Source organism: Ictidomys tridecemlineatus, chromosome 14 (assembly GCF_052094955.1).
Source record: "Ictidomys tridecemlineatus isolate mIctTri1 chromosome 14, mIctTri1.hap1, whole genome shotgun sequence".
Taxonomy (NCBI): Eukaryota; Metazoa; Chordata; class Mammalia; order Rodentia; family Sciuridae; genus Ictidomys; species Ictidomys tridecemlineatus.
The window spans coordinates 4,694,757-4,722,300 of record NC_135490.1 but is presented as its reverse complement, the minus strand read 5'-3'; the positions used below and the strand labels follow the sequence as shown (position 1 = coordinate 4,722,300).

General features: G+C 51.2%; 1 protein-coding gene across 4 annotated transcripts in view; it reads right to left on the bottom strand.

Annotated features, from left to right (window-relative positions):
• Positions 1-27,544, bottom strand: part of Mcph1 (microcephalin 1) — a 193,111-nt gene that overhangs the window by 5,677 nt on the left and 159,890 nt on the right. For all 4 annotated transcript variants that reach the window (XM_005334356.5, XM_078030761.1, XM_078030762.1 and 1 more), the window contains one exon: positions 6,936-7,173. In XM_005334356.5, the coding sequence (XP_005334413.2) occupies positions 6,936-7,173 (238 nt within the window). The remainder of the gene's footprint in view (positions 1-6,935; positions 7,174-27,544) is intronic.

Here is a 27,544-nt window from a genome sequence, read left to right as displayed (position 1 = left end):
TTGCCAATGTTTTTTCCTATTCCACAAACTGCCTTTTACTCTGTTGTTGCTTGATGCCCAGAAGTCCTTACTTTTGATGTAGTTCAATTCATCTGTTTTTTTTTTTTTAAATTTGTTTTAGCTGTAGATGGGCACAATACCTTTATTTGTTTATCTACGTGGTGTTGAGGATGGAGCCCAGTGCCTCACCATGCTGGGTGAGTGCTCTACCACTGAGCCACAACCCAGCCCAATTCATCTGTTCTTATTTTGCTGCCTCTGTGGCCACCTCCTTTCCTGCCCACCGTCCATGTTATGTGAGGAGATGAGGGTCAGCCCTGCAGGCTCCCCCAGCCTGAACAGAGAAGATGATGCTCCTCTCCGTGGGAGTCTTATTTGATGGGTGGCCAAAGGCGTACCATTAACAACCTGTGCACTTTCTCAGTGGTGGAAATTAGACTTTATATTCCTTGAACCAATTTTGGTAACTGTTTTTTTCATAAAAATTTCCATTTTACCATTTTAAAAAATTTATCAGCATCCAGGTGCATTGCGCCCCCCTGATTTACAGACACCATTCCCGGGTCTGTGGGTACAGCACCCGCTTTGCTTGTGGTATCATTCACGGGCACTTCCTCCGTCCCTGTCAACATTGCTCCTCTTCCCCCTTCAGCAGTCGCTGGGAACTCGGCTCCCCTTGCGGCTGAACCTTCTCTTTCCTTCGCTTCTGCTACTATCCACATGATGTTTCTTTCCCCCACATTCTTCAGGGTTACTTTCGAAAAATTGGTTAAAAAAATACACGGGATAATTTCGTCCACCTCCCTTTTCTCCTCTTACAAACCAGGAAGGGTCTGTGACTGCTGCCCCTGGTGGGGGAGGCACCTGGGTCTCTGCCCTGCTGGCGGAACCCTAGTTTCCGTAGTGAAGAGTTTGAGAAGCAGCAGCGTTAGGGGTTTCACAGTCGAGAGAAGTCACACTTGCTGAGCTCAGTGAGGACCTTACTTTTCACAAAGACGACGCTGGGCTGGGACTTAGGTGACTGGTCTGGAACTCTGGATCTTCCAGCCACTCACTATGTGGCTGCTCAACTCAGATCCCCTGGCTTCCCGGTGCGTGAGTGGACTGTGACGGGTGACTGCATTAGACACTTTGGCCCCTGTGGGTCAGCTCAGGTTGCTGAGACAAAGAGCCACAGACGCGTGGGGGGTTAGAAAGTGGACACCCACCTTCTCACAGTTCTGGAGGCTGGAAGCCTGGGTCACGCTGCCTGCAGGGCTGCGTGTTCCCGAGACCTCTCTCCTTGGCTTGAGGACCCCTGGCCCCGCGTCCTCCGTGACCTTCTCTGTGGGTGTACATCCTTTTTTTATTAGGAAAGCCACCATATTGGATTAGGACTCCACCCTTATGACCTCATTCCACCTTATTTCTGTTTAAGAGTCTTATCCCCCAACATGGTCACACTCTCTGAATGTGAAGGGGACTCATTCAGCCCCAAACCTGAGCTCACCACCTCAGGCTCCGCCATGCTCAACGGCACTGCCTGATAAGCCACAGCTGAAAGGAACGGGCCTGCAGCTTACTCCAAAACCACAGGAAAAGCTTTCACAGTCACCGCCCAGGGCAAGGATGAATCAGGTCAATAAGCAAAGACAGCCCTGGACTGTCAGCCACATGCCGTCACGAGCTGAGCTGAAGCGGCTTCTCAGTGCATCACCCCTGCAGGCCCCTGGAGCTGCAGGGCAGCTGCCAAACACTGGAGCACTTTCTCCAAAGCTGGGACCTTGTGCAAAGGGCACCGGGAGTATGTACAGCAAGGTCGCCTTTAAGTCGGCACTGCCACGGCCTGGGGCTGTGGCTCAGTGGTGGAGCACTGGCCTAGAATGAGTGAGGCCCTGGGTTTGATTCTCAGCACGGTATATAAATAAAGTTCTATTGACAACTAAAAAAAAAACCCAGAAATTTAAAAAGTCACTGTCACAACCCAAGTGCTTAGCTTGAGGGTGTAAACGGCCAGTTTAACCTCTGAAACAAGGGCTGCATTTCCCACGATGGACCTAACATGTTGCCATGTCGAGGACATTTCCAGTTTTGAGCTGAACAAATAGCTGCCTGTTACACTCCAAGTGGGTTTTTGGTTCCACTTTGTTTTAAGAGCGGCTCAGGAATGTGCCTTTGGCACACTGGTAAATGTGCAGAAATGGACTTCTCAGCAAGCATTTGCCTGCCGGCCTTTAAAAAGGGCTTTAGCTTTTACATCCGGAAGGGAATCTGCACCTAGTGGGTTGAGTTCTTTAAGTGTAAATTTAGAAAGCGACCCAACATGTTAGGAAATTCAAAGATAACCATCGAAGATCATTAGCTGGCCAACATATTAATTAAAGGAGAGCACAGGCCATCATCTTCTGAGCCTGCGCTTTCCATAGCTTTCCAAAGCTTGTACTAAGATTGTGGCAAGCAGTTAATTAAAACAATATTACTAGTAATACATACAACATATATACACAAATACGGGCTTTGCAATATGTAACATATATACACAAACACAAAAGGCTTTGCACATACATATATATCTACACACACACATATAACATACAACAGGCTTTGTATATATGTATGTGCATATATATTGAATTTAAAAAAAAATCTATAAACATTAGATTTTGGAATTATAAAATACTACATTTTAGTTGTCATTCATTTCTGTCTTGGTAGATTTCGTTTGTTCTGAATAATTCAAAGCAAAAATAATTCTGAAATTGTACCTGAAATGCTGCATCTGGGCTGCCCGGCTGAACCCTGTGGCAAGGGTAAATTAGGCAGCATTGGGAAGAGCCCCCACTGCACAGGTGACCCTGCCTCTCTGACTAGTTCCTTATCTGTGCGTGGAAGGTGGACTGAGAGGATCTCGGACAACACCCACATAGCCTCCGAATCCCGAAGCCTAAAGTCCAAGGCCTCAGGATTGCCACGGTCACTGCACTTCTTCTGGTCAGTCATCAAGGGAGACAGTGAATGATTCAGGCCCCGTGCCGTCAGGGATCCCTTCCTGAAGACGCTGATGCTCTTCATGAGGGATGCACGTCAAGGCCGTGCTGTGCTTGGCCACATTGCTGAGAACATGGCACTGTGCCCACGCAGCCCAGATGTACGTCTCCTCTCCCGAGCACAGCCCGGACAATAAGAGGTGCCTGAGCCTGGAAACATGCTCACGAGAAAGGCCAAACTGGCCTCGTGGTGACAAGAAGGGGACCGAAGGTGTGAACAGAAATGACCACAGCATGCGTGCCACAGACCATGGCTGTGCAGGCTCCCGGCATCCCAGGCTCACCTTCTCACCAGCTGAGCCCCTTGGGACCCCAGGGTCTCCTGTCTCCATATGTAGCATTGGAATGTAATACATCTCACAGGAGTGCTGGGGGAAATCCAATCACCGAAAATGCTTTCACATACAGAATGTTACCAGGTAAAGGTGGCATTTTAGTTCTTAGTGCCGGGAATCTGGTTTCTGTTTTCCTGTTTATTTTTATACATATCCAAGTGCCCACAAGTGTACTATCTCAAAAATCCCCATTTCTCCTTCTGGTATGATTCACCAAGAATCTTGGCCCAAGTACAGAGCTGTTTCAGGGAAGACGGGCTCTGGGGACGGAGCAGGGCACACACTGCTGACCCTCCAAGCAGCCTGGCTGGGAGGCAGCGTGGCACAGAGGACATCCCCCAGGAACGAGTGTGGACCTCGGCTGAGCCCATGAGGTGACAAGGTCCGCTCGCTCTTGCTCTGTGCAGCAACCCGTTGGGCTGGGAGGGAAAACTGGCTGGATGCTGAGGGGTCACCCTGGGCCTGAGGCTAGAAGAAATCTTATAAGTACAATAATCACAAAAAAATGAAAGTTGGGTTGCTGTTTTTGCAATACAGAAAGTCCAGGGACCAAAACTTATCTGATGGGTCATGGTGCTAGGCTGTTGGAGGCCCTGGGGAAAGACTGCTCTTTGGCATCCACCTTTCTCCCTGGCAGAAAAGAGCAATCCTCAAGGGGCTCAGAAACCACAGACAATAGGAATAAATACAAAGCTACTCAAACAGCAAGAAAGCCCTGGAGATTTCAGTTTGTATGGCAGTCTCTAAATCTGAAAGTGGACACAAAAAGTTGCTTTTAAGACTTCTAAGTAAATGCTTTACTTAAACTACTCCTAAGGCTCCCAAGAGCCAGGCTCTGGCGGTGCACACCTGTGATCCCACTGATCGGGAGGCTGAGGCAGGAGGATCACAAGCACAAAGCCAGCTTCAGTAACTTAGAGAGCCTGCAAGACCCTCTCTTCCAAATAAAATACACAAAAGGGCTGGGGGATGTGGCTCAGTTGTTGAGTGCTCCTGGGTTCAATCTCTGGTACCAAAAAAAAAGGAAAATAAAAAAGGTCTCCCAAGGAATCACCTGACCTGGCAGCTGATATTCCAGTTGGAATAAACTTAATTCATAAATTTTGAGTATTGCCTTTCATGATTTACACAAGAGGACCAGTTTTCTATCAAATTGATACTTTAAAACAATTTGCTACATTCTTAATTTTAACTTTAACCATATTTTGAGAATAAAGAGAAGTATTTATAGTAACAGAAGTTAACAGAAGGAAAGGTCTTCGAAGGACACAGGTCTCTGTGAGGGACACTGTCTTGTGGTCTTCTCTGACCACCATGTGAAGCTATCGGGCAAAAGTAGGCTGGGGGCAGAGAGGGCTGGGAGAGGAAGTGCAGTGCTCTGGCTGGCTGTGACTTGCAGGTCTGTGCAGGAGACAAGATGTGTGCAGGAGAAAAGCCATCCCTCACCTGCAGCAGCTGGGGCTACTGAATGGTTATTCAATTCAGAAAGAGAAACTATGAGCTCATAAATATTTGAAAAATAGATGGTCCGCTGAAGGACCCAGTGGTCAGGGTGCCTGCCAGCCAGGGGCACCCCCTCACATGAGCCAGGACTGCAGCACACACAATACCCGGATGCTGCCAAGGGCACAGGCAGGTGGTTGTAATCAATGACAGGTAAGAAACAGGACGTCAATTAGGAGAGAGGAAAGCAACAGAAACAGGTCCACAAGCCCAGGCCTAAAATGTAGAGTTCTTAAGGGGCTTGGGCAAACTAAACCCTGGTGTGGGCCTGCAGATGCTCGTCTCTTAAAATACCACCAGCAAGAGAGCCAGCTGGAGAAATAATCGAGGAACTGAGCAGGCGGCACCGAGTGTGACTCCGACACAGAAGGCAGGAGCAACAGGAAGGGCCCTCACAATTGCCCAACCTGGAAATAATAAGAGCACAGACCCAGACTGGGGCCTTTGTACAGAACACAATTACCGAACTCTGGAAAGATTAGCTGTTGATGTCAATCATGTGCACAGTGAGCTCAGAGGAACATGTTTCCAAGCACAGTTCTGGTCTGCAGTTCATGGCATTTTGAAATGAACACTGGTAAAAAACAAAACAAGAACCTCTGTCTCTGAGCATCGATGTTTCAAGGTTATATTCTTAGCATTTAGAAAAGAGTAAACAGCTTTTGGACTATAGCTAAAAGCATTAGGTTCTTTTTTTTTTTTTTTTTTTGAAGTTGGTTTTCAGGGAAAAGATAAAATACTCGATATCAGAGAGTGAAAAGTCACCTTTGATCATCATCCTTTAGAAATCCATCAAGGATGACCATCAATTGTTTAAAAGATGTTCACAAAGTGCACCCGGCTGCATAGAGATGGAACTTGGACAAATCAGGAATCCGCTTCTCTTTAAAGGCTGATTCCAGCAAAGGGTGAGAAAAACCAGGAGTCTGGGATTCAGGGGGTCCACGTGGAAAGGACTGTGCCTAAGGAACAGGGGTCAAGGGAGGCAGGATGGGAGAGAAACGGGGGGAGAGAGTCTGAAGCAGCCAGGTTAAGGATCTTCGCTGCCGAAGGGGCTGAGAGCCGACAAGTTCACTCAGGGCTCAAATTCCATGTCCCTCTGAATGTGGCTTCACGTGGAGTGATTAAGTTGAAATGAGGTCATTAGGGTGGGTTCTGATCCAATCTGACTGGACCCTTCCCATGAAGAGGAAATTTGACACCCAGGGACACCCAGGGCACGTGAGCAGAGGGAAGGCCAGGTGAGGACACAGCCAGAAGACAAGAGGCCTGGGCGGGCAGCCTGCCGACACCCCACCCTGGGTTCCAGCCTCCAGAACTGCGGAGAGCAGCCATTTGCTGCTTCAGCTGCTCAGTCCGTGGCACGGAGCATGGCACCCAACCAGCCAAGAGTTGATCAAAGACCAAGGAGGAGGAGGTGAGGCCACCCCCAGGGAGGAGCCTGCAATCGCCCTGCCGAGTGCAACCCACCACGGGGCGTGAGACCAGCAGAGGCTGTGCCCCAGTCCTTGGCGCCCGCCCATCACGGTGTCCTGGCTGCCCCATCCTCCCCACCGGCTCCTCCCAGCAGACCCACAGCCTCTCGAAGGTGGCCGCCATGTCACCACAGTGCAGGACAGACCCCGCGGTCAGGGTGTCTGGCTGGCCACCTTGTCCTCTGAGAACCTCGTGTAAGTCTGTGCTGAGCTGACAGCAGCCCTGCACCCACAGTCACACCACCCGCCTGCCGGACAGCTCCATTGGCTGGGTGGACCAGGCTTTCCACACGAGCTGGGAGCCACATGGGTGAAGTCCAGGTGTTTTTTTTTTCCTTTTGAATTCTCCCTCAGTGACAGGAAGGAGCAGGGTGTGCAGGACAGTCAAGACTCTAGGGGCAGCTGTGAGGAGTCGTGAGCCGAAGCAGAGGTCTAGGACACGGGGAGGGGCTCACGGGACGCCCCTTGAAGACTCCTACGGCTGGAACCACAGAACAGTGGCTCTGCAGGGAACTCGCGAGGCCTAGGGATCATCAGGAGCCCTCTGTCCCCGGCAGGAGCCCCCTGGACCCGCCCTTTCTGCACCTGAGTCTTACCTAAGACCCATTTTTCCGACAGGTACTTGGTTGTTGCTTTCTTCTTCCCAGCGTAGGGCCCGACAACGATGCTGGCCTGGCGAGGAACCTGGCTGACTTGGCCTCCACACAGGAGGACCAGCTCACACAGCTTGGCTCTCGGCGGGCTGCTGTCCGGCGTGATGAACATCACGGGCTGGTCGGCAAAGAGGGTTCCCCGGTACTGCTCAGGAGACAAATGGCGCTCAAGTCGACAGACCTGTGGGGAGACAGGGAGCGTCACAAAGGCAGGGGCTGTGTCGCTGTCTATGGGAGCAGGTTGATGGTGAAGCACACGTTCTCTCCCAGGAGGACAGACTTAGTGTAACCATGCCCAGTGGACGAACTGTGAATGCTGAGGACCCAGAAAATATTGGCATTAATGACATGGGACTGATGTTTTCCAAAGTGGCCACAAACAAAACTCCCAAGAAAACAAATCTGTAGACAGAAACATTGTTGGTCTTTGAACTGTTAACAGATCCCAAACCAAAATGCTGGAAAGTAACACCACCAATGGATTGGAGAGAATCACATCTACAAACTCAGGTCTGACCCAGTGCCGCGGGTGGCCTGTGTCCAGGAAGACAGACCCGCTGCCCCAGGAAGGCCCATCACATAGACAGCCTCTCTCGATCCCAGGTGCTCACAGCTCACATGGGTCAGAGAGGCTGAGTCCAGGCACAAGCAGAAGGCCTGTAGCCACTCGCAGACCCAGCAGGTGGGGAGAGAAGTGTCCAGAGGATGTTTGGGTGTCCTTCTGAAAGCCCGTGAAGAGCGTCATGACAGCAGGAAGCACTTGAGAAACAGGGATGTGAGAAGGTGCTCCTTCTTAGTCTGATAAAGCTGTGGTCCTCTGCATGACCCTATAAAGACTTCTTTTTAAGTGCAAATACCAGGAGATGTCAACTGTTATTTTCTCTGAGTACTTTACCTGTGCAGGGAATATCTGAGATCGGTGGCTCGAGGAATTAGGGATTGGCTAGGAGGTATGTGGGAAGGTTTGACAGGGGGCAACCCCGGGCAGGGGCTGTGTGGAGCTTTCTGATCAGGGACGGGAGAGAGGGCCCCCTGAGGTCAGAGCACATTCCTCAGTCCACCTCTCTGGCAGGAGGGAGGCCAGCTGTTCTTCCACGGGGTCTTCACGCCTCCGTGGTATTACTAGAGGACCCTGCTACGAAAACTGGGCTCCCATTAGTGGGATCCGTTCCACACACTTAGGTTTGGCCATGGGATCCACTCTTCTCATCCCTGCTTTGATTTTACAACACACTACTGGGCATTTGGCAGCGTTAACCTGACTGGTAAAAGACAGTGGGATCCTAATAATGCACACAATCCCATTTACATGGGACTTTGTTATACTGCAAGCAAAGGTCCAATACCCCGTGAGGCAGTGAGTGGAAAGGGTTGTGACAGTCAGCTGTTTCACTGCTGTGACTAACGGACCGAGCAGAACAACTGGGAGGAGGAAAGGTTTATTTAGGGGCTCATGGTTTCAGAGGTCTTAGGCCATAAGTGGCCTGCATTCCTTGGGGCTCAAAATAAGGCAGGACTTCAAGGCAGAAGAGTGTGGCAGAGGGAAGCAGCTCACATGATGATCAGCAGCAGAGACAGACTCCACTCTCCAGATACAAAATATGTGCCCCATGGCCCCGCCCCCAGTGCCCACCTCCTCCAGCGACACCCCACCTGCCTCCAGTTACCAGCTAATCCATCAAGGATCAATTCACTGATTGGGTTAAGGCTATAACCTTCTTGCATTGTCTCACAAGTGAGCTTTTGGGGACACCTCATCTAAACCACCACAGTAGTTAATTTAATTTTGCAGATGAAGACGCTAAGCTAAAGCAAGCTGAGACACTGTGTTGGCCTCAGGGGAGTCAAGCTGGGAGATGAACTCCAGGACCCCACCATGCACTGACTGGTGAGCCACTGGGTCACCTGCCTTGCACAGCTGCCCAAGGAGCACCTAGGACATAACCACACATTCAAACATTAATCATAAAAGTGGCTATGGTGGAACAGCACAGAAGGACAAAGTCAATGGTGACTTTCCCAGGTGCCTGCTACTTGAAGCCACTCCTGTCTTGTCTGTTAATGGCAGGCTGAGCATGGAAATTTTAGGTGCTAGGCTCTTTATGCACATGTAATACAGACAGCCCCTTCCCAGGGGGGATGACTTGAATCGGTCACTATCAAGGTGATCCTTTTCTGGCAAATGACATAACCCTGGCCATTGTGGCCTAAGAGTGGGTGGGATTTGGGGGGAGTTTTCCTCACCATTATAAATCAATGCATAAGCAAAAACACGTTTCTTCTTTGCCCACGTATCACATCCCCAGGAACCACGTGGAATGACCGAGGCCTTGGACAAGGTGAGCAGGAAGAGAGCAAGACTGGGTCCCGAGTTGCATTTCCATGTCCTGGCTGACCAAACTGGGGATCAACCTTCCTTGGCCCTTTTATGTCAGCAAACAACTGGCCCTTCTTCAAGTTACTCCTTTTAGTTTCCTGAAGCCCAAGTGGTCCTGTTTTCATAGCCTGGAGCTTCCCGCTGCCTAGAGCTCACCGTGCTTATCCGAAGTCTGTAAAAGGGGTACCTAGTGGGCAAAAGTGGGTCAGGCCTGAGATCTCAGTATGTGCACAGGCGGTGGACAACCTCTAGCCCAGTAAGAGGGAAGTAGGTCTCTGGAGTGTGCAGCTAACTGATGTGCCAGTCTTGCCACATGTACTCAGCACTTAGTCTGCACACCCAGGAGCTGGGAGAGAAACAACGACTGGCACGGGTCCCCAGCTCCACATGAGACCAAACTCAGCAAATTATAGTTCTCTCATTTACTTACTTATTCAGTTTGAACTCAGAGGAGGTAAAGCACTACAACAATCTATTCATTCAAAATGATTCATTTTTTTCTTTTTTGGCACTAGGAATTGAATCAGGGGTGCTTTATCACTGACATACATCCCCGATTTTTTTGATTTAGAGACAGGGTCTCACTAAGTTGCCGAGGCTGGCCTTGAACTTGCAACCCTCCTGCCTCAACTTCCCCAGGCTCTGGATTACAGGTGTGTGCCACAGCGCCCAGTCACTCAAAATAACTGAGACAGCGTGTGCATTGGCTCTCCATACCTAAGAGAAATAATTTCTGGGAAAGTTTAATCAAAGACTGGATTTCTTAAAGTCAAACATCAACCTGGGGTTTGTCCTATGAGTGTACCCTGTGCACACCGGGGCCTGCATGCCCTGGAGCTCACTGTCACACAAACCACGACAGGCGGCACATTTTACCTACACAGACAACAGCACACACGACTCTGGCTGTTGTGAACTTTAGTGAGGCCTGTTCCAGAAGCCAAGCCCTAAGAACAGGACGCCTCCCAGTGCTCCAGGGACAGAGCACTCATTAGCCATCTCGGCCCCCGGAATGCTCACATCACAGTCCTCAGTGACGCCCAGAGTGTTTGAAACTCAGCAGTGCAGCCTTCCCCGGATGTCACTGCACCCCCGAAGCTGCAGATCACAGAGCTGCTTCCCCGTGGTGGGCCATGCTCTGCCTTGCGGATTCTGCCCTGGGCTTGCCCATGTTCCTCTCCAGCAGAGCACCATCAGCACGCTTTTGCATTAGTTAAGATTACCAGGCCACAAAGTGCTCAGAGGTTAGCAAGGGAGCTGAAGGAGTGCTGGTGCACAGAGGCGGGCTGTGCCACACGGCCTCCCTGAGGCAGGGACGTGAGCTTGCAGAGGAGGACCACCTCCCAGGCACAAGGCTGACGCGTCCTCATTGCCTTCTCCACCACCTCTGCACAGCAGTGCACAGCTACTGGCTCTAAACTCTAATTCCGTTCCCAACATTTTTATGCACACCAGAAAAAGGAGTGCGGTGGCCATGCACGTGGTTATCGCAGGACGGGGTGGGAGGGGATGTGTGGATCAGCAAGGGATGGCTGAGTGGCCCTCCTGCTGTCACCTCAACCAGGATCTAGGAGATAACCTGGCTCCTCCATGCTGACCTGAGTTTCTAGTGAAAATGGTAAAAAGGTAAAAAGAGGAAGAATCGCAGCTGTCACACAGACACGACGCTTGGGGCCCTCATTCATAGGACAACCTGAAGCACACATTCAGAGATCGGGAACACGGAATGAGTCTTGAAGAAACCGGCTGTTCCCGGGGCAAGAGCCTCAGCAGATAAAATCTCCCCTCCAGACAAAATCCACTTCGTGCCTAAAGAGGAGGCATCTGTGAGGTCAGCCGCTCTTCACCATATGTGACCCGGGCTCCGCGGGGCGGCGTGCACAGTGCAAGTGAGTTCAGCTCCTCACAGAGGCCCAGGTTTTCCCTGCAGCGCCCAGAGGCCTTTCTAGAAGCACCAGAGCAGGGGACCGAGGAGCCTTACTGACAGCTCTAGGCTCAAGAGCCTCCAAACCAGTGGCGCTGAGGGTGGCACCGGGTCAGGGTGAACCACAGGTGTTTGGAAGCATAGCTGCTGCTCTCTGCAGTGGTGACAGAGCTGCGCCTTCATGCCTATGTCCCTGTTCTGGTGTGCAGTGACGTCAGGGAGGCAGCCGGTGGGCGGAAGTCATCCTGGCCTGAGCTCTTGAACCTCTGCTGTCACTGGGATCGGTCAGCTTTGCCGTGACAGACCGCCTGTGTTTGTCTTCACCGGACAGCTACTAGAGAAACAGGCCGTGGCGGGGGCCCTTCCAGTCATCTATCTGCCCACGCGCCAGGGAGCTTCCAGCTTCATGGAGACCCAGCTCTTCAGCCTCAACCAAGAAATGAACCTGGGGGCTGATGGCTCACTTACTCCAGACACCGCTGCTGGCTTTCCACCGCGAACCTGCTGCCCCTCCAGGGAGCCCACCTGGAAACTGAGGCCAGAGAGACCAAGTTCCTTTCCAGATGTCTGGGAGATCCTGGCAAGACCCTCCTGCATTTTCCGAGGTGCGTGATCCAGCTCGCTTGCCTCCCCACCCTGCCTAGGGCGGGCCCACAGAGTCCCATTCACAAAATCAGCCCCCATCTCTCCTGGCAGGAGGAACACCTGTTCAGTCCTTCGAGGGTCAGGCTGAGTTCTGAGGATTCATAATGGAGGGAGAACGTCTTTGCTTCTTCAGGACTTTCCAGAAGCCAGAGCAAGTTCAGACGTTTCTTTTCATGGGGGAGGAAACAGCCTGAGCAGGTGTCGGGCAGGTGTGGGGCAGCTGGGCAGACCGTAGTGGCCGCTGGGTTGGCGCTGGACTGAGCAGGACATTGGCTCACTGGAAGGGTGGGAGGGCATCGCGCTGGCACAACCCGACCAGGATCACTGGGGTGCAAATGTGAGGCAGGGGAGGGGCAGGTGACAACAGTGGGGATGTATTGTATAGGATGTACCAGGTGCCGAGGCTGCGGGGCTCGGGCCAACTTGCTGGCAGCATGGGGAGCGGCTAGTGGGGAGCCACCAGCACTGGAGCAGGAGGGTAGCCACCAAAGCCCTAAGATAGCAGGGTCACCCCGCAGCCCAAGCAGGACGGAACGAGCCGCTGAGATCTGTCCTCCCACACAGAAGCAGGTCTGGAGGCACTTCCCCACACTGACAACAAGAAGTGAAGCAGGGCAGGGTGTGGGGTGAGGCTGGTTCCAGATAGGAGAGGGCAAGCCCTCCAGAGCCCAGGGGAGTCCCCGGCTCCCTGTGTGCCAAGGCAGGTCAGCCAAGAAGACGTGCCGGAGCCACGTCAGGGAGGCTCCGCTGTTGAGGCTTTAAGGTTTCCAATTAAAAGGACGTGTGTACCCACCCCCAGGCTCAGTATCTACAGGGAGGGAATGCGGGTGCCAAAAGGACGGGGGGACCCACGTCTCCTAGGCTGCCTACATGCACAGGCCTCAGGCCTGCGTCCGCCTCTGCCTGTTGGCAACCCAGGACCCCCAGTGCAATGGCCCCCTCTGGCCTCACACCTGCAGGTCTCCACCTGCAACAGTGCCTCCCCTTTCTCACCCCTGGCCATCATGCTGCTTCCACTACAGCAAGCACAGTGGCAAGGGATGCTGCACAGACCTGCTTTCTCATGGGCAAATGGAGACGGACCGTCCATATGGATGGCCAATTGCTCCACCTGACTACTGTGTCCCTCTTGCCTATTCGAGGCCTGTCCTATCAGTTCTTCCCTCTTGCTCCTCATCACTGAGCTCTTGTTTGGTATTTTACACCAGCAAGTTGCAAAGATGCTCCCCTCCCTCCCACTCCCCTTCCTAGCCGCCTCTGCCAGACACTGCCCATGTGTTTGCACTGCTTTGTGGCAAACTCCTTGACAGTGTGGCCCACGCTCACTGTCGGCTGCCCATCTTCTCCCTGAGTCTGTAGGAACCTGCCCAGGAACCTGAGCTGCTGAGACCATAGGGACCACACACTGCCAGAGTCAGCAGGAGAAGCTCATCCTCATCCCACAGGGACCAGGAGGACGCCGCTGGCCTCCCCTCCTGAAAGCCCTTTCTTTATCCACACATCTGATTCCTTTCAGCACCACCAGTAGCTTCTTCGCCACTGGTTCCACTCTTCCTCCTGAGCTCTTAATTCTGATGCTGAATTTGGGGAATTCCATCCCCTCAGGTGCCCAGCCCAACTCCCCGAGGTCAGCCTGGATGTCCCACTGTCTCACACACCTCCCAGCACCCCCTCCCCCTGAAGCCTGGCCAGCTTCACTATCAGAACATAACAGATCAGTCTTCTAACTGCCACGCACGGAGTCCAAGCCAACATGGCTTCCAGCCGGGGTTAGCTCTGCTGGACTGGCTTCCCTTTTAGCCTTCTCCCTGCTACCGACGCTATCTGACATGGTGAGAATTTTGAAATCCCAAGTCAGATAATGCCATTTGTCTTTCAAAATGCTGGCACCTCACTTCATTCAGAGTAACGGCTGAAGCCCCTCCACACTCACCCCCACCCTGATCCTGGAGCACGCGACACAGCTCTGCCCTGGGCTTTGGCACTGTTTGGTGTTTGCCTGGGACGTCTTTCCTTCGGCTCCCACGGCGTTCTACCTCCTCCAGCTGTCACCAATTCAGCAAGGCCAATCCCGGGCAGCCTGCTGAGAATGCCCATCTGACCAACATCCAATCCCCTCACCGGGGCTCCTCTCTCTTATCGTAAGTCTCGCCACCTTCTAACATGATGGATCATCTGCTATTTTGCATTATTTTGTTTTTTCCCTGTTGGAGCCCGAGGGTGGTAAGATGGCTTGGATATGAGGTGTCCCCCAGAGCTCATGTATGAGACAATGCAAGAAGGTTCAGAGGATAACTAATTGGGTTGTGAGAGTCTTAACCCAACCTGTGAATTAATCTCCCTACAGGGATTAACTGAGTGGTAACTGAAGAGTAGGGTGTGGCTGGAGGAGGTGGGAGTTGGGGTGTGGTTTGGGTATCTCTCTCTGATTCATGGTCATGGTGATGTGAGCTGCTTCCCTCTTCCACCCTCTCCCGCCATGATGTTCAGCCTCACCTTGAACCCTGAGGAATGGAACCAGCCTTCTATGGACTAAGACCTCCAAAACGTGAGCCCTCAAATAAACTTCTCCTCCTTAGAGTTGTTCTGGTCAGATCCTTCTGTCACAGCAGAGAAAAGGCGGATTGAGACAGGTGGGACTCTTTGGTTTATTCCATGGTATACCCCCAGCACACAGAACGGTACTTGTCAACAAGCTCAGCTGTGCTTGTTGAATTGGTAAGTGTATTGAGTAACCACGGAGTGTTGTGCCTGGGAGACGTGGGATCCTACTGAGTCTGACTCCAGGAAAGCCTCTACTCTGGTTTGGGAAGCAAGACTTCCTCTTGTGGAGAAAATCAAGGCAACAGCGACAGAGGGAAGGAGTGAAAGAAGGCAGAAGAGGGGAGGGTGGGAGACAGAGAGACCCCCAGGGAGCCTTATGCCAACCTGAAAGGTGCTGGAAATGCAAAGCTCCCAGGGGAGGCAGAGCAAGGCACTGGGCAGAGTGACGTGGTGGAGGCGCCCAGGCAGGAGGGCCTGGGGACAGTCTGCACAGGCCGCATGGAGACTCCTGGGTGCATCCTCCACTAGGGTGCCTGATCCAGGAAGACAGAAAAGAGCAGTCGGGTGTTGGATGAGCACAGGTGACGGGTTGAATTTAACCCGTTCTGTCTACATAATGAAACTTCATGAAAATCAGAATTAAGGGGTTCAGAGAGCTTCGGGGCTGGTTAACACACGGAGTGCCTTGTCCTGTGTATCTCCTATGCCTATTCATTGTGTCCCTTGACACTGTCTCTGTCATATAGTGCTAAGTGTAAGCAAAGTGCTTCTCTTGAGTTCTAGGAGACATTTCAGCAAGTAATGAAACCCAGGGAGGGGCTCTGGGAGCCCACGGCTGACAGCTTCAGTCAGAGTCGGAGGGAGACCAGGACCTGTAATTGGTGGTTGAAGTGGGAGCAGTGTGGGGGACTCAGCCCAGAACTTGCTGGATCTACTGCTAACTCCAGGTTGGCAGTGACAGAATGGAACTGAGTCACAGGACAGCCAGCTCGTGTCTGCAGAAACCGTGGAAATTCATGTGCATTTGGTGTCAGAAGTGTTCTGACCAAAATACAGAAATCTGTTTTGTTTTTCAGGAATAGTTCTGCAGGCAGCTAGACTGCAGAGCCCCAGACTCTTCTGAACAGAGGTGACAAGTAAGGACCAGAGGACCCTCCAAGAAGGACTCTCGACACCAGCTGGTGCAGTATCTGTGTGTTTTACTAAACACAGTATGTTTAACCACACAAGTTCAAGGAGGCTGGTTACAGTAATCTCTTTGTACAGGCATTTATAAAGCTGCTCAAATTCAGGATGAACTACTCCAGCACTCACATGGATTACTGAGTCTAACTTCTTCATCTCACTGCAAGCTCTTCTGCTGAGCTGGGGCATCCCACCCATCTTCTCCTGCCCTTGGACATTAGAGCTCCGAGTTCTTGGGCCTCTGGACTCTGGGGCTTGTACCAGCTCCCACCTACGTTACTGCACCCAGTTCTCAGGGCTCTGGACTCGGGCTGAACCAGGCCACTGGCTCCCTGGACTCTGGCCTGTAGACAGCAGATGAGGGACTTGTCGGTCCCCTCCTGCGTGAGCTAATGCCTCCTGGTTCGTCTCTCCTTTTCCTTTCTGTGTGCTCTACGGGTCCTGCATCTCTGGACAGTCCTAACACACCTGGCTTCTTATGCTCAACACAAGGCCTGCACACACTCTCGCAAACCTCCTACAGCTCCCATGACTTGGAACAAAGAATAAAACTCCTTGGTGGTCTCAAGACCCTGCACGGCCCAGCTCCTAGTGTCTGCAGGTGACTGCTTCATCCTCGATGTCCTGGGTGGCCTCACCAGGCCCCCGCCTCCATGCTCACCCTCTCCCTTTGCCTTAGGCTAACTCTGGCTCATTGTCTGGATTTCTGGTCACTTGTCACCTCTTCAGGGATGCCCTCCTGGCTCCCTGGATAAACCAACTCTGTATCATGCCTTTATTCATAAACACTTAGCACTTACTGGGTGCTGGGCAATGTTCTACATGTTCTACTTATTTAGTCCCTGTGACAATTCTATGGGGTCGGTACTGAAAATGGCAGAATATGCCACTGTGGTGACAAAGCTCCTTAGAGGCGAAGGCCCTTAAAGGAAAGCAGATGGATGCAGAAAGCCATGTGGGATATACATGAGGATCTTCTCTTGGCATGCAGCCAGGGAGAGAGAGGCCTGGCATCGGGAACTTTCCGTGGCTCTCCACAGCAATAGATTGCCCGATGCACGTGACCTTTCCGTCCACTCTGCTAGGAAGGGTCTTCATAGTAGCTCCAGAGCTGGGAACCTTTGACCTTTCTGGAGAAGAACATTCTCTAGCATCTCTTTGGTGTCTCCTGATATAAATAAAGCAGAGGCAGGTTCCACTTTGTTCAGAGGCTCATCTGACCAGCGTGCCTGCCCTGCCCCCGCTTTTGAAATCACTTTCTGGGTTCGGTGTGTTTTTTGCCATTCCACTTTTCCTAGCTTTTATTTTTTAGCCAGCCCATTCTACTGAGGGCGACACCATTTCCACCGCCCACGAGGGACGTGGGTGGGAGATGAAGAAGGGCATTCAAATTTCTCCTTTCTTCATGAAAGGGGAGAGGATTCCCTTGTGAAAAAGATGACTTCTCTGGACCAGGAGAGTGGAAATACTCTCCAGCCTGGAAACACAGAGTACTCTACAAAAAAAGATCTTTTAAAAACAATTCTTGGGCTGGGGATGTGGTCAAGTGGTAACACTCGCCTGGCATGCAGGGCACTGGGTTTGATCCTCAGCACCACATAAAATAAAGAATAAAAAAAAAGATGTTGTATCCACTGAAAACTGAAAAATAAATATTAAAAAATTCTCTCTCAAAAAAAAAGAATTCTCTTGCTGTAGCCTCCCCACATAACTTACTCTCCCCCAATTCCTCTTTGTTCAACCTAACACAGAAATATGCCATTTTTGCCACGTCTTTCAATCTTCCTTTCCGTGTGAGGGCTCCGGTGTCATGGAAGGTACATTTAACATGCGTGCTTTTCTCCTGTGAATCTACCTTAGCCTCTAGGAGGGCAGAGGTCATCCGCCTCACCTGGGTGCTATCGCCACCCCCTTCTCCCTACGAGAACACGAAGACACAGGGAATAAGTGACTTCCTAAGGCCACAAAGCTGGTGGGTGAGGACCAGGCCTAGGAGCAGAGGACCTGCCTTCCTCCCAAGGTCACACTGCCCACCCATGAGCCCCGTGGCATGGTGCCCAGTAGGGCCAGGCACAGTCCTGGACCTGGGTCGACTCCTCCTCAGGCTGACTCTGGCTCATGGTCTGGATTTTTGATCATACAGAGCAGAATGAAGTAAGTGTGAGCTGTTATTTATAGGTGATGCATTCCAGGCACTGCACACACACGGCGGGGGGGGGGGGAGGGAGGGGAGAGATTGTTAAAAGTAACAATTATATATTGAATATCGTAAACACTTACCAAGCAAATACTCTACCTGTTTGCTAAATTTATTCTTGGCACTTTGCACATTATATGCAATTGCTACAGAATTCTGGGAAGCAGAGCCTAATGCACCTATTACAGTTGCTGGAACTGAAGGGCAGAGTGACTGGATCAATGTGCCACACTGGCATGTGGTGAAACAGACATGACTTAATGTACACGGAGACCCTGTGCCCCTGGCTGCACAATATACTTCCTTGAAAACATGACTTCTGCACCCAAAAAGGATTAGCTACCTCTGAATTTGAAGGTATGACAGTGTTAAAGCCATCAGTTCCTTGGTGGGGACAGCTGCCGAGGATTCGGACTCTACATTCTTGCAACTATTGGAAGAGATTTAGGTCTTTTATCCAATAGCAGTAATCAAAAAATCTTTCCCTTTCAAATAGTCTGGATTAATTACATACCCACAGTCGGATGTCAAGCTTGATCTCCTGGCCAGTGCTGGACACTGTGTGGATACTGCAATATGGTGCCTGGGACCCTCCCTCCCTAAGCTATGAGACCCCGTACTCCATGACTCGCTCAGCGACAAGCAGACAACCACCTGCCATAGCTGCTGAGGGGCTCGACTTCCATCCTGCTCCTCTTGCCATCAGGTGCCCAACTCTACTGAATTCTAGAAGGTGCTTGGTAAACCATGGGCCACGCTACAGCCGAGAGCTGGGCGAGGAAACGGATGTGGCACCGCAGAGGAGCCCAGGCTGGCTGGCTGACTCCAAGCCTATTCTTAAGAAAGACTAGGGTATGGCTGGGGAGCCACAGGTGTGTGCATGTAAAGATATGGACACACCCTTCAAGAATTCCCACACATTGCCTGACGTGGTAAGTTGGTAATGGAGAACCAGAGTCCAGATCCTAGACACCACCCGTCCCCATCCCACAGGGATTTTTCTTGGGTCTGAGCTCTGAGAATGGTTAGGAGAGGCCTGTCTCCATCCCAGTAGCAACCCAGCCCCACACATCTGCATATGTTTAAGACATCTGGATGCTCGGAACATTTAACAGGCTGACAGCAGGGAGAGAAAAACCCGTCAAAGCAAGGAGACTCTGAAGGCCAGTAAAAATGGCGCAAATGATTTAGAGAGTCCTTATGTTCTTGGTAGGAGAGGCCTCAGGCAAAAACCTATGCAGTCAAGCATGGGAGTGAGGTTTATAAAACCCCTTGGTTTTAACACCACAATACTTTACAACGATTCAGAAACAAAATGGAAAGAAATTCCAAAGACCTTATCCAGAAAGAAAAACGTGTGAGGGCAGGGGAGGGGTGCAGCCCATCAGGGTGGGCTGGCCTGGTGGTGCGTGGTGACGAGTAAGTGCAGTCTGTGATGCTGTGGTGGGGAGAACAAGGCTTTTGGCTGGGAGGCTGGGAGCAGCCCACTGGCCCTAGGAATTGCATCCAAATTCTCATTTTAAGCCCAGAGCGAAACAGTGCACCAGGAGTCCTGCTGGCTCGGCTTTTCCAAAAGTTATGTATAAGTGGAACTTTCTGTTCTCCAGACAAAGGATCAGCTGGGCGGAGGCAGAGGTATTCTCCCTTATGTTCGCTGAATGCTACTCAATGGACATCAGAACTCAGTGTGTGCCAAGCTTGGATTTTTAAAGCGTCATTTGAGTTTTAAAGTCTCCATAAGTGATGGGAACATAATCATCTTGGGAATCCACAAATAACTTTTAAAACAACATAAATCTGGGTTTCATGCCTCGTAGTTTTCAATAACTACAAGAAGTATGTCAAAACTTGAACCTGGTGTGCCCTCCCTTCGGAGGAGGTTTATGTGTGGGCCGCGAGGCCCTCCTCCACCCACTTTAGCCATCATGATATGGACCCTTCTGCAACACTTGGCTCTGAGTGCTTGGCTGCTTTTAATTCTCATTTTTTAAAAACAGAGATACAATACATATGGAAATCACTCCTCGGTTTTAGTGAATCTTTTATTTGATCCTTTAGAAACTGATAGATGGCAAGAGATTTGTAACCCTAGGTATGCAACTACTAGTCCATAGCATCGTTCAAAGTTGGGGGCTCTCAGCAGATATTTCTAAGCAGAGCCACATCCAACAGCTCCCCGGGGTTCTGCGTCATTGCTCCCCAGGAGCAGCTCTTATTCCAGTGGCACATTAGAATCACCCAGGAAGCTGTTCAAATGATGCCACAGGGGCTGTCCTCACCAATGAAGCCAAACCCTGGGTGAGGACCCAGGAAAGCCACTTCACTGTGCGATGCCACCAACTCGCAGAGCAGGGCCAGGCCCCAGCCCTGCTGGAAGCTGGCTGGCACTGGAGCCTTGGCCTGGAGCCTTGGAGAGGCTGTGAGGACCCCAGGAGACAGGTGCAGGTGGCCCGTCAAGTAAAAAGTCATACCAAAATGAACAGAATGACTCGGTGGAATACTGACTCGCTGTCTCATAAATACCCTTATTATTTTTGCCAAATTATTTCTAAACTGACGAGTAAAGCAAGTATTATCAAAAGCGTATTTACCTTCACTGGTAGTCCCGCCTCACACCAACTCTGAATTTGAGGGAACAGTGACGGCCTCAGGGCGTGGGACTAAGCCCCGGGCTGGGTCTCTGCATCACCTGCTTTCCAAGCTACAACCTGCTTCTGTTTATTAATTTGAAACCACGGTGAGCCTTAAGAATAAGTGGTGAAGGTGAGGAAGGTACTTCCACCCCCAACTCCCCTCCCATACCTCCCTGCCAGGGACTTTAACCTTTGAAAAACCAGCCTCTACCTCAGAGCAAAGCCTGTCCAAGGAAGGAACATGACTCTTGTCCTTGGAAAGACCCACAGAGCACCCCTAGGCACATTCCCACCCTGCTGAGTTGTTTATCTACAAATAACAGGAGAGATCTGCTGTGCCTGGTGTCCCCTACTCAGTCAGGCTAGGTGGGGACCCAGAGCAACCCCCTAGCAGCCACCAATCAGCAGGAGACAGGGAAATACCTGGGATGCCAGGTGACCCTCCCAGTAGTTTATGGTGGTTGATAACGTGTTGGGAAACCATGTAATTCAGCACGTACACCCCTTTTGGCTTAGACCAATCAGTTCAAACGAATCCCCCTCTTGTAGTAACCAATCACCTCTCCCCAACTTGTTCCCGCCAGGGAATGTGCTAATCATGTTTTAGAGTTGTTGTTTGATTTTCCCGAGGTGTGTGATGATTTGCTAAGAGATGCTATGATGTATGTGGGGGTCCCTGCCTTCTCCAAAGAGTGTATAAAACTGCTGCAAACCCTGGGCTCAGGGCCTCTCAGCGTCACCAGTTGCTATGTGCGCGCACGGAGGACCGAGCTAGCTGGCAATAAACACCTCTTTGCTGTTTACATCGATCTTGGTCTCTGGTGGTCTTTGGGGGTCCTGAATTCGAGCTTAACACCTTATTCATATCTTAAAACAGCAGTGTCCCTGGGAGGGAGAGCCCTGGCCACTTGCACCACTTGCAGAGCCACACAGGGTCCTCTTCTAGCAACGTGCATGTGATTACTTTTAAATCCAACGTTACTGAAGCATCATTTATGAGCAAGAAAATGTATCCACTTAAAATGGGCATGTTATGATTCTGACATTCTGAGGTAACAGGGCCACTCCCACGGTCCCAAAGAGCTCACTGTGTCCCTTTACATCCAACCTCCATCCCCACCCCACAGCTGCTGCAGCTGCAGAGAAAACTGAAGACAAAATGGAGCTGGCCCCTTTAAAGTCCCTATGTTCTAACTGGTCCACGGAAACAGGCACTTTCCTACATGCCCCAGACCTCGAGGAAACTGATGATCTAGAGGGGAGCCAGGCGGTGGGCAGGTCCCACTGTGCTTTTTCATTTGTTCTTCTTTACGTTTTAGAATAAGTCAATTCCTGGGAAAACTTGGAGAATTCAGGCTGCAGACTTGTGCTTGGGTGAGAAGAGCAGTGAGTGACAGCAGGGCCCTCAGGGGACGGATGCCAGTTTACAGCTTCCTGGCTGTGCATGCACACCACACACACACACGCACACACACACACACACACACACACACACGTGAACACATACATGCGTATATATGTGTATATGCATGAATGACAGACACGCACACCCACGTATACACACATGCCTATGCAGACAGGTATACACGCAAATACATATTAATTTCATTGAACAAATGTTTTAATTTCATTTTTCTATTTCAAGGCCATTCTTATTTAGGCCAGGCCTTATTTAGTTTATTGCATCTCTTAAAATAGTCCAAACGGAATAACATCTGAAAACACAAAACAAATGTGCTTCAGAGCATGGCGGGAGGTCAGACCCCGGATAAAAGTTTAAAGGAGCCAAATATGCAGAGCCTGGCCAAGAGGTGACTAAGAGGGAAGGAGATAAGATCTGTCTACAAATACCTGGAGGCTGTAAACAGCAAGGGAAGTCCCACCACAGAGCCAACAACAAAGGCTGGGGAAGGAAAACCAGGTCTAGGCCTGGATTTCACTGGACACCTCTGGGTGCTACTCCATCCCATCAAGGCTCAGTCCTACCTTCTTCACTTCAGGCCTCATCGCTGCCTGGAGACTCTCAGATGAGGACAGCACGCCTCTCTCTTGCTCCAAGCCCTGCCAGTGCGAGGCCCTTGGTTTGCTCTCTAAGGCCCTCCTTCATTTGGCCAACTCCCCTCCACCCTTAGCACCTTCCAGAACTTTCTGTGCAAAGACACTGACCACCCTAAATCCTGCAGACAGCATTTGAGCCTCATTTTGTCCTTCCACTCAGACTCACTTTTCACTCAAATGACTTATGGAGTATATTCAATGTACCATGCAGGTTTTTAAGAAAAAAAATGTGGACCTGCCTCTGGGAAGCTCATGATCTAGTAGAAGAGACACACAGAAGTAGTTAATTAAGCCACAGCACATTGATCATCCTTTTTGTACTCTAGTATTTATACTGGTGATATTAAAACTTTACTATGAGATCATAAGAGAGGATGGAATTTTTGTGGAAGTCCTGAGGAATGCTCCACAGAAAAACTTGTCCTTTACATAACTAGGAAAAGTATGTGTGGGGCTGGGGATGTGGCTCAAGCGTGCTCGCCTGGCGTGCGTGCGGCCCGGGTTCGATCCTCAGCACCACATACAAACAAAGATGTTGTGTTCACCGAAAACTAAAAAATAAATATTAAAAAATTCTCTCTCTCTTAAAAAAAAAAAGTATGTGTGTGTTACGTGTGGAAGCTGTAAGTGTGCTAGGAGTGTGTCAAGTATGTGTGTGGCGTGTGGGGTACACTCTGGTCTGTATACGTGTGAGTGTGTACCTGTGCGGCATGTGTGATGTGTGTGTATGGCATGTACGTACATGTGTGTGACTTGCTGGCCATGGTGGCCTGGTAGGAGGGAGAGTAAGAGCTAACTCCTGTGTGGGCAGCTGGCTCTGAGAGGGAGGGGAGGTGAACTGAGAGCAGGTTTGGGGAAAGGTCTTAAATACCATGCTTTAGAGTCTGAACTTGAACCTGCACACAAAGCGAGGTCACTAGAGATTTAGAGGCCGAGATCTCCTCTCCAAAGGTACATTTACAAAGCTCACAGACAGCAGGGCGGGGGCCGTGGGAGGAAGCAGCAGCTGCCAGGCGCTCACCACCGGGGTGAAGCGTTGATGTGTGAAGCGTTGATGTGTGTTGGCTGCGGCTGCAGGCTGGCGATGCCAGCGCCCAGGACCACCTCAACTTGATGGGAGTTCCTGTCCTTACTGTCTGCCTTGCTTACCTGGCAGTGGTGCAGTCCCCCTCCTCTGCCTCTGTGAGGACATAGTTGGCCTCTATGAACTGCTCATGAGATGCACGTCCAGCAGAGGTATCTGCCCTGTGGCCTTCCATCCTGTCTCATCCTACTGTCCCTCTGCAGGTACCTGCACCTGTGCAGGGAGCTGTGGGTGTCCTTCTGGAGGAGACCTTCCATCAGTGGGTTGCAGCAGCATTTCGTGAATCACCTTATGATCTCTGGCATCATTTAACCGTCCAAACGATGTTTCAAGACCCCCAGCGATTCTCTTTCACAGTAATGCTATTGTGTTTAGTGTTATTTCATCGGTGAACAAAACCTTACTAAAAAAGTCTTTCCACATGGAGCTGCGTCTTTTGCCTCCCCACAGCCTCTGGCTAGACCCGGCAGGTCTCCACCTGTCTCTGGCTGGGGGCATGCTGGAGCTGTGGCCAGTGTGAGGCTGCAGGGGCATGTGGCCCAGACCCAGGACAGCAGAGGGCATAGGGAGGGCAGGCCCCAGCAGACTCTGGGAGCAAGGCCAGCACTCCAACAGCAAGGGGCTGGGGGTCAGGAGAAATGGACTCAGAGAAGCTGGCTCTTAGGCCTCACAACTAAGTGCTGCTGCTCCCAAGAGGAAGGCTAGCTACACCCGAGCTTGCTAAGCAGAGGGGCGGGTGGGCAGGCCAGCATCCAGGGCAAGGTGGGAGGCCGGGCCCTTCACCTCCTCCCCTCCCTGGGCTCCTCACTGAGTTCCACTGGAAGCAGCCATCTGAGCTGTGGGACAGCAGGGAACAGTGAACCCTCACAGGGTGGCTGTGGTTTTGCCTATTTTAAAGCAGCATCCTAATTTTTCCCAAAAGGACAGTAAATTCCAACCTGAAGATTTCTGTCTAAACTGACTTAGCTGCAGATGCTTCTCAATTCTCTGTGAATCAAACTATCAACTAGACCCTGCAGTAAAAGTCACTCTGTTGACCACTTACCAGCCGAGGACATACAGAAGTAAAACCACAACACTGTTCATCTTTATTAATTTCCAATCCTTCCTTTGACTAGTGGTTACCTTTAAAATGGTAAAGCCCGGAGACAGATTATCATTTTACTTGGTTTCCCTCTTTTTGCATGCAGGTGATGACAAGAACACATCTATGTTTGAGAGAGCGTTTCCCGCTTGTGTTGTTTGTTTCATCTTTGAGTGGATTTTTTAAAAAAAGCACACAATCTCTAATTGGATCTCTGTGTAATTTCCTACCTCCACCTGACCCCCACTACTTTAGAAAATAACAGAATGAAGATAAAAAGTCCATCAAGGGAAAACTACCGAGCCTATTTCCAACAACAGATGACTCAGGGAGCACCTGAGAATTTGTTCTAGTTGTGTGTTCTGAGGTTCTGAACTTCCTGCTTCCACAAAATACCAAACAAGTTGTGTTTCCTTCACAAATAAGCTATTACATCAAGCCCTGTTCCTATGATTTCAGGGTTTTTTGTCGCCCTTCCAACATTTTCTTTGGCAAATGTAGAAACATTCTAATTAAAGTGGGAGGAAAACAAGCATCATTCATCATGGCAAGAATAAGGGCCAACAGCACGGCCTCCTCGGGTTCTCACCGTCTCGCTTGGTCCTTCGACGGTGGGGACTGGCGTCACGCGGTCCCTGACTAACTCCTAGGTAATGCCTTAAAGGAGCCTGAGTCACTTGAAACAGAATTCCAAAGGTATCAATAATTCCTGTCACACGCTCAGCATTCTCAGAAGCATATCCTTCCGTCCACGCGGAGGAAGGCACTCCTTTTAGGTAATCACGTAAGGACATCAAGGTTTCTTTTTAAGGTACTGAGATGAGGAAGAGGCTTCCTATTTATATACGCCTGCGGAAGTGGAGTTGAAAGGGCCTTCTCACCTCCCAGGCACTCTGTTCATTTTCACTTTTAGCAAGACTTTTCAAAGCCTGGGAAGTGTTTGCTCAAAGAAGAAACATAGAAATCAATCCAAGCATTTTAACATATGTGGTCTAACGGATCAGAAGTCACCAGGATTTCTGCTTTCCTCGACTCCCTAGGTAAGCAGGGCTGTGTGTGTGCATGTGCACGGATCTGTTTTGGCACTTGAGTTCAAACAAGAGCAAAAGCTCCCTTTACTTGAACTGAAGAATCACTGGACTTTAGGAAAGCCCCAATTGGAAACATGTTGACCCAGCTGCAATGTGGCTGCCACCAGAAATGCCACCTCCCTGAAGAGCACGTGTCCAGCTCTGCCGTGGCCCCTTCCCAGGCTCCAGCTAGCTCTAGTCACACCAGGGAGGAGCTCCAGACGCTTGCTCTGCATGGCCTTCCCTGATGATGGACGGCCACGGCAGAAATGCAGGCGCCGAGACTCTACTTGGCACAGAGGCCTCTGCAGGCCCTCGCCCACACGTGTGTGCATGTCCCCTTTCACGGAGGGCAGCAGAGAGAGAGCCGTGGAGACAGTGGTCGCTCTCAGAAGCCTCCTGGTCATGAAGGAGGAAAGGCTACCCACGCACCTGAGGACAGTGTAGGACAGAGGCCACGCACCCACCACGTGGACAGTACGTGGCTGCCAGCCAGGATGGCTCTGGCCCACGAGCACTGAAACTCTCTTCCCTCCTGGGTGCCTGAGGCCGGGGACTGCGCTCTGCTCCTCCACAGGCTGCTGGTCTCCAGTTCCAGGCACTCCGCTTTGCCTACTCCCTTCTGACCCCCGCCCCCTTTCTCTGCACAAATTCTGCTCCTGACTGGGGTTCTGAAGTGCTCCCTCCCAGGTGGCTTCCCACACTAGTTCACAGACACCATTTCCTAGCCTGGCTCCCCAAGTCTGGCTTGGAACCTTCCAGCTTTCTAAAACGCACACTGAGGACTGGGGCCAGTTGATTGCCTCTGTGCCAGGGCTGCCCCCTTCTCCTCCCCATCCCGTCCATGGCAGGAATGTCCTCACCTCCCTGTGGGGAACAGGTGCAGCTAAGTACTTGCAGACATGCTGAGTGAGGGTCGACGGGGAAGACAACGGCATGGGGACTAGGGAACCCACGTGGCGAGCAGCAGCCCGTGCTTTCTCAGGAAGGCTGGCTCAAGGGCAGGAAGAAGAGCAGCGGGGTCTGTCTCTGCCTTTGTGGAGCTCACACTTACTCTAAGGGGCCAGGTATACGGACGGAGGGTTGGCACCTGCCCAGGAGGGTCCTCTATGGACAGGAAGGATGTCATGCAGGCTCACACTTAGTGAAGGAGTGCGTCCAGAAGTAGCGTGCTCTACCAGAGGCTCAGGAGAGCAGACCGCCTTGTGGCACATCTTCGTGCCCTCTCCCTTCCCAGCACCACTGAGCCTGCAGCTTGCTGGGTCTGTCTGCAGCAGCAGCAACAGCCCCTGGAGAAAACCAGGGAACCCCCAGCTGAGCTGGCGGACTATCTGCACTGGTGGGCTCCAGGACTCGGGCCTGTTTGCTGTTTCCTGTCTCTGTATTGTCTCCAGGATTTCCGGGGCATAAAATCTACCTTACAGGGCATATCTGCAACCTGGCTTATGGGGCCATGTTTTAGCCTCGTCTTCAGGCAATCTCTTCTAGGTGTCTGATGTCCACCAAAGGCACGAGACAAAGGTGGAAACCCTGTGTCCTGCCTGCTGCCTTTTTCTCAGCGTTGCCTCTGTGTGGAGGGAAGGACAGTGACGGGAGGCAATCCTCAGGGAGTCTCCGGAGGACCCAGACCCTCTGCCCAGGAAACCATGCACGATGCCCTGACCAGCTGGCTCACAGGCAGGGGGTGTTGTGACCCCCATGGCAGGCAGGGAAGTTCAGAAAGTGCTAGAAGCAGTGCCAGGAACCAGGAG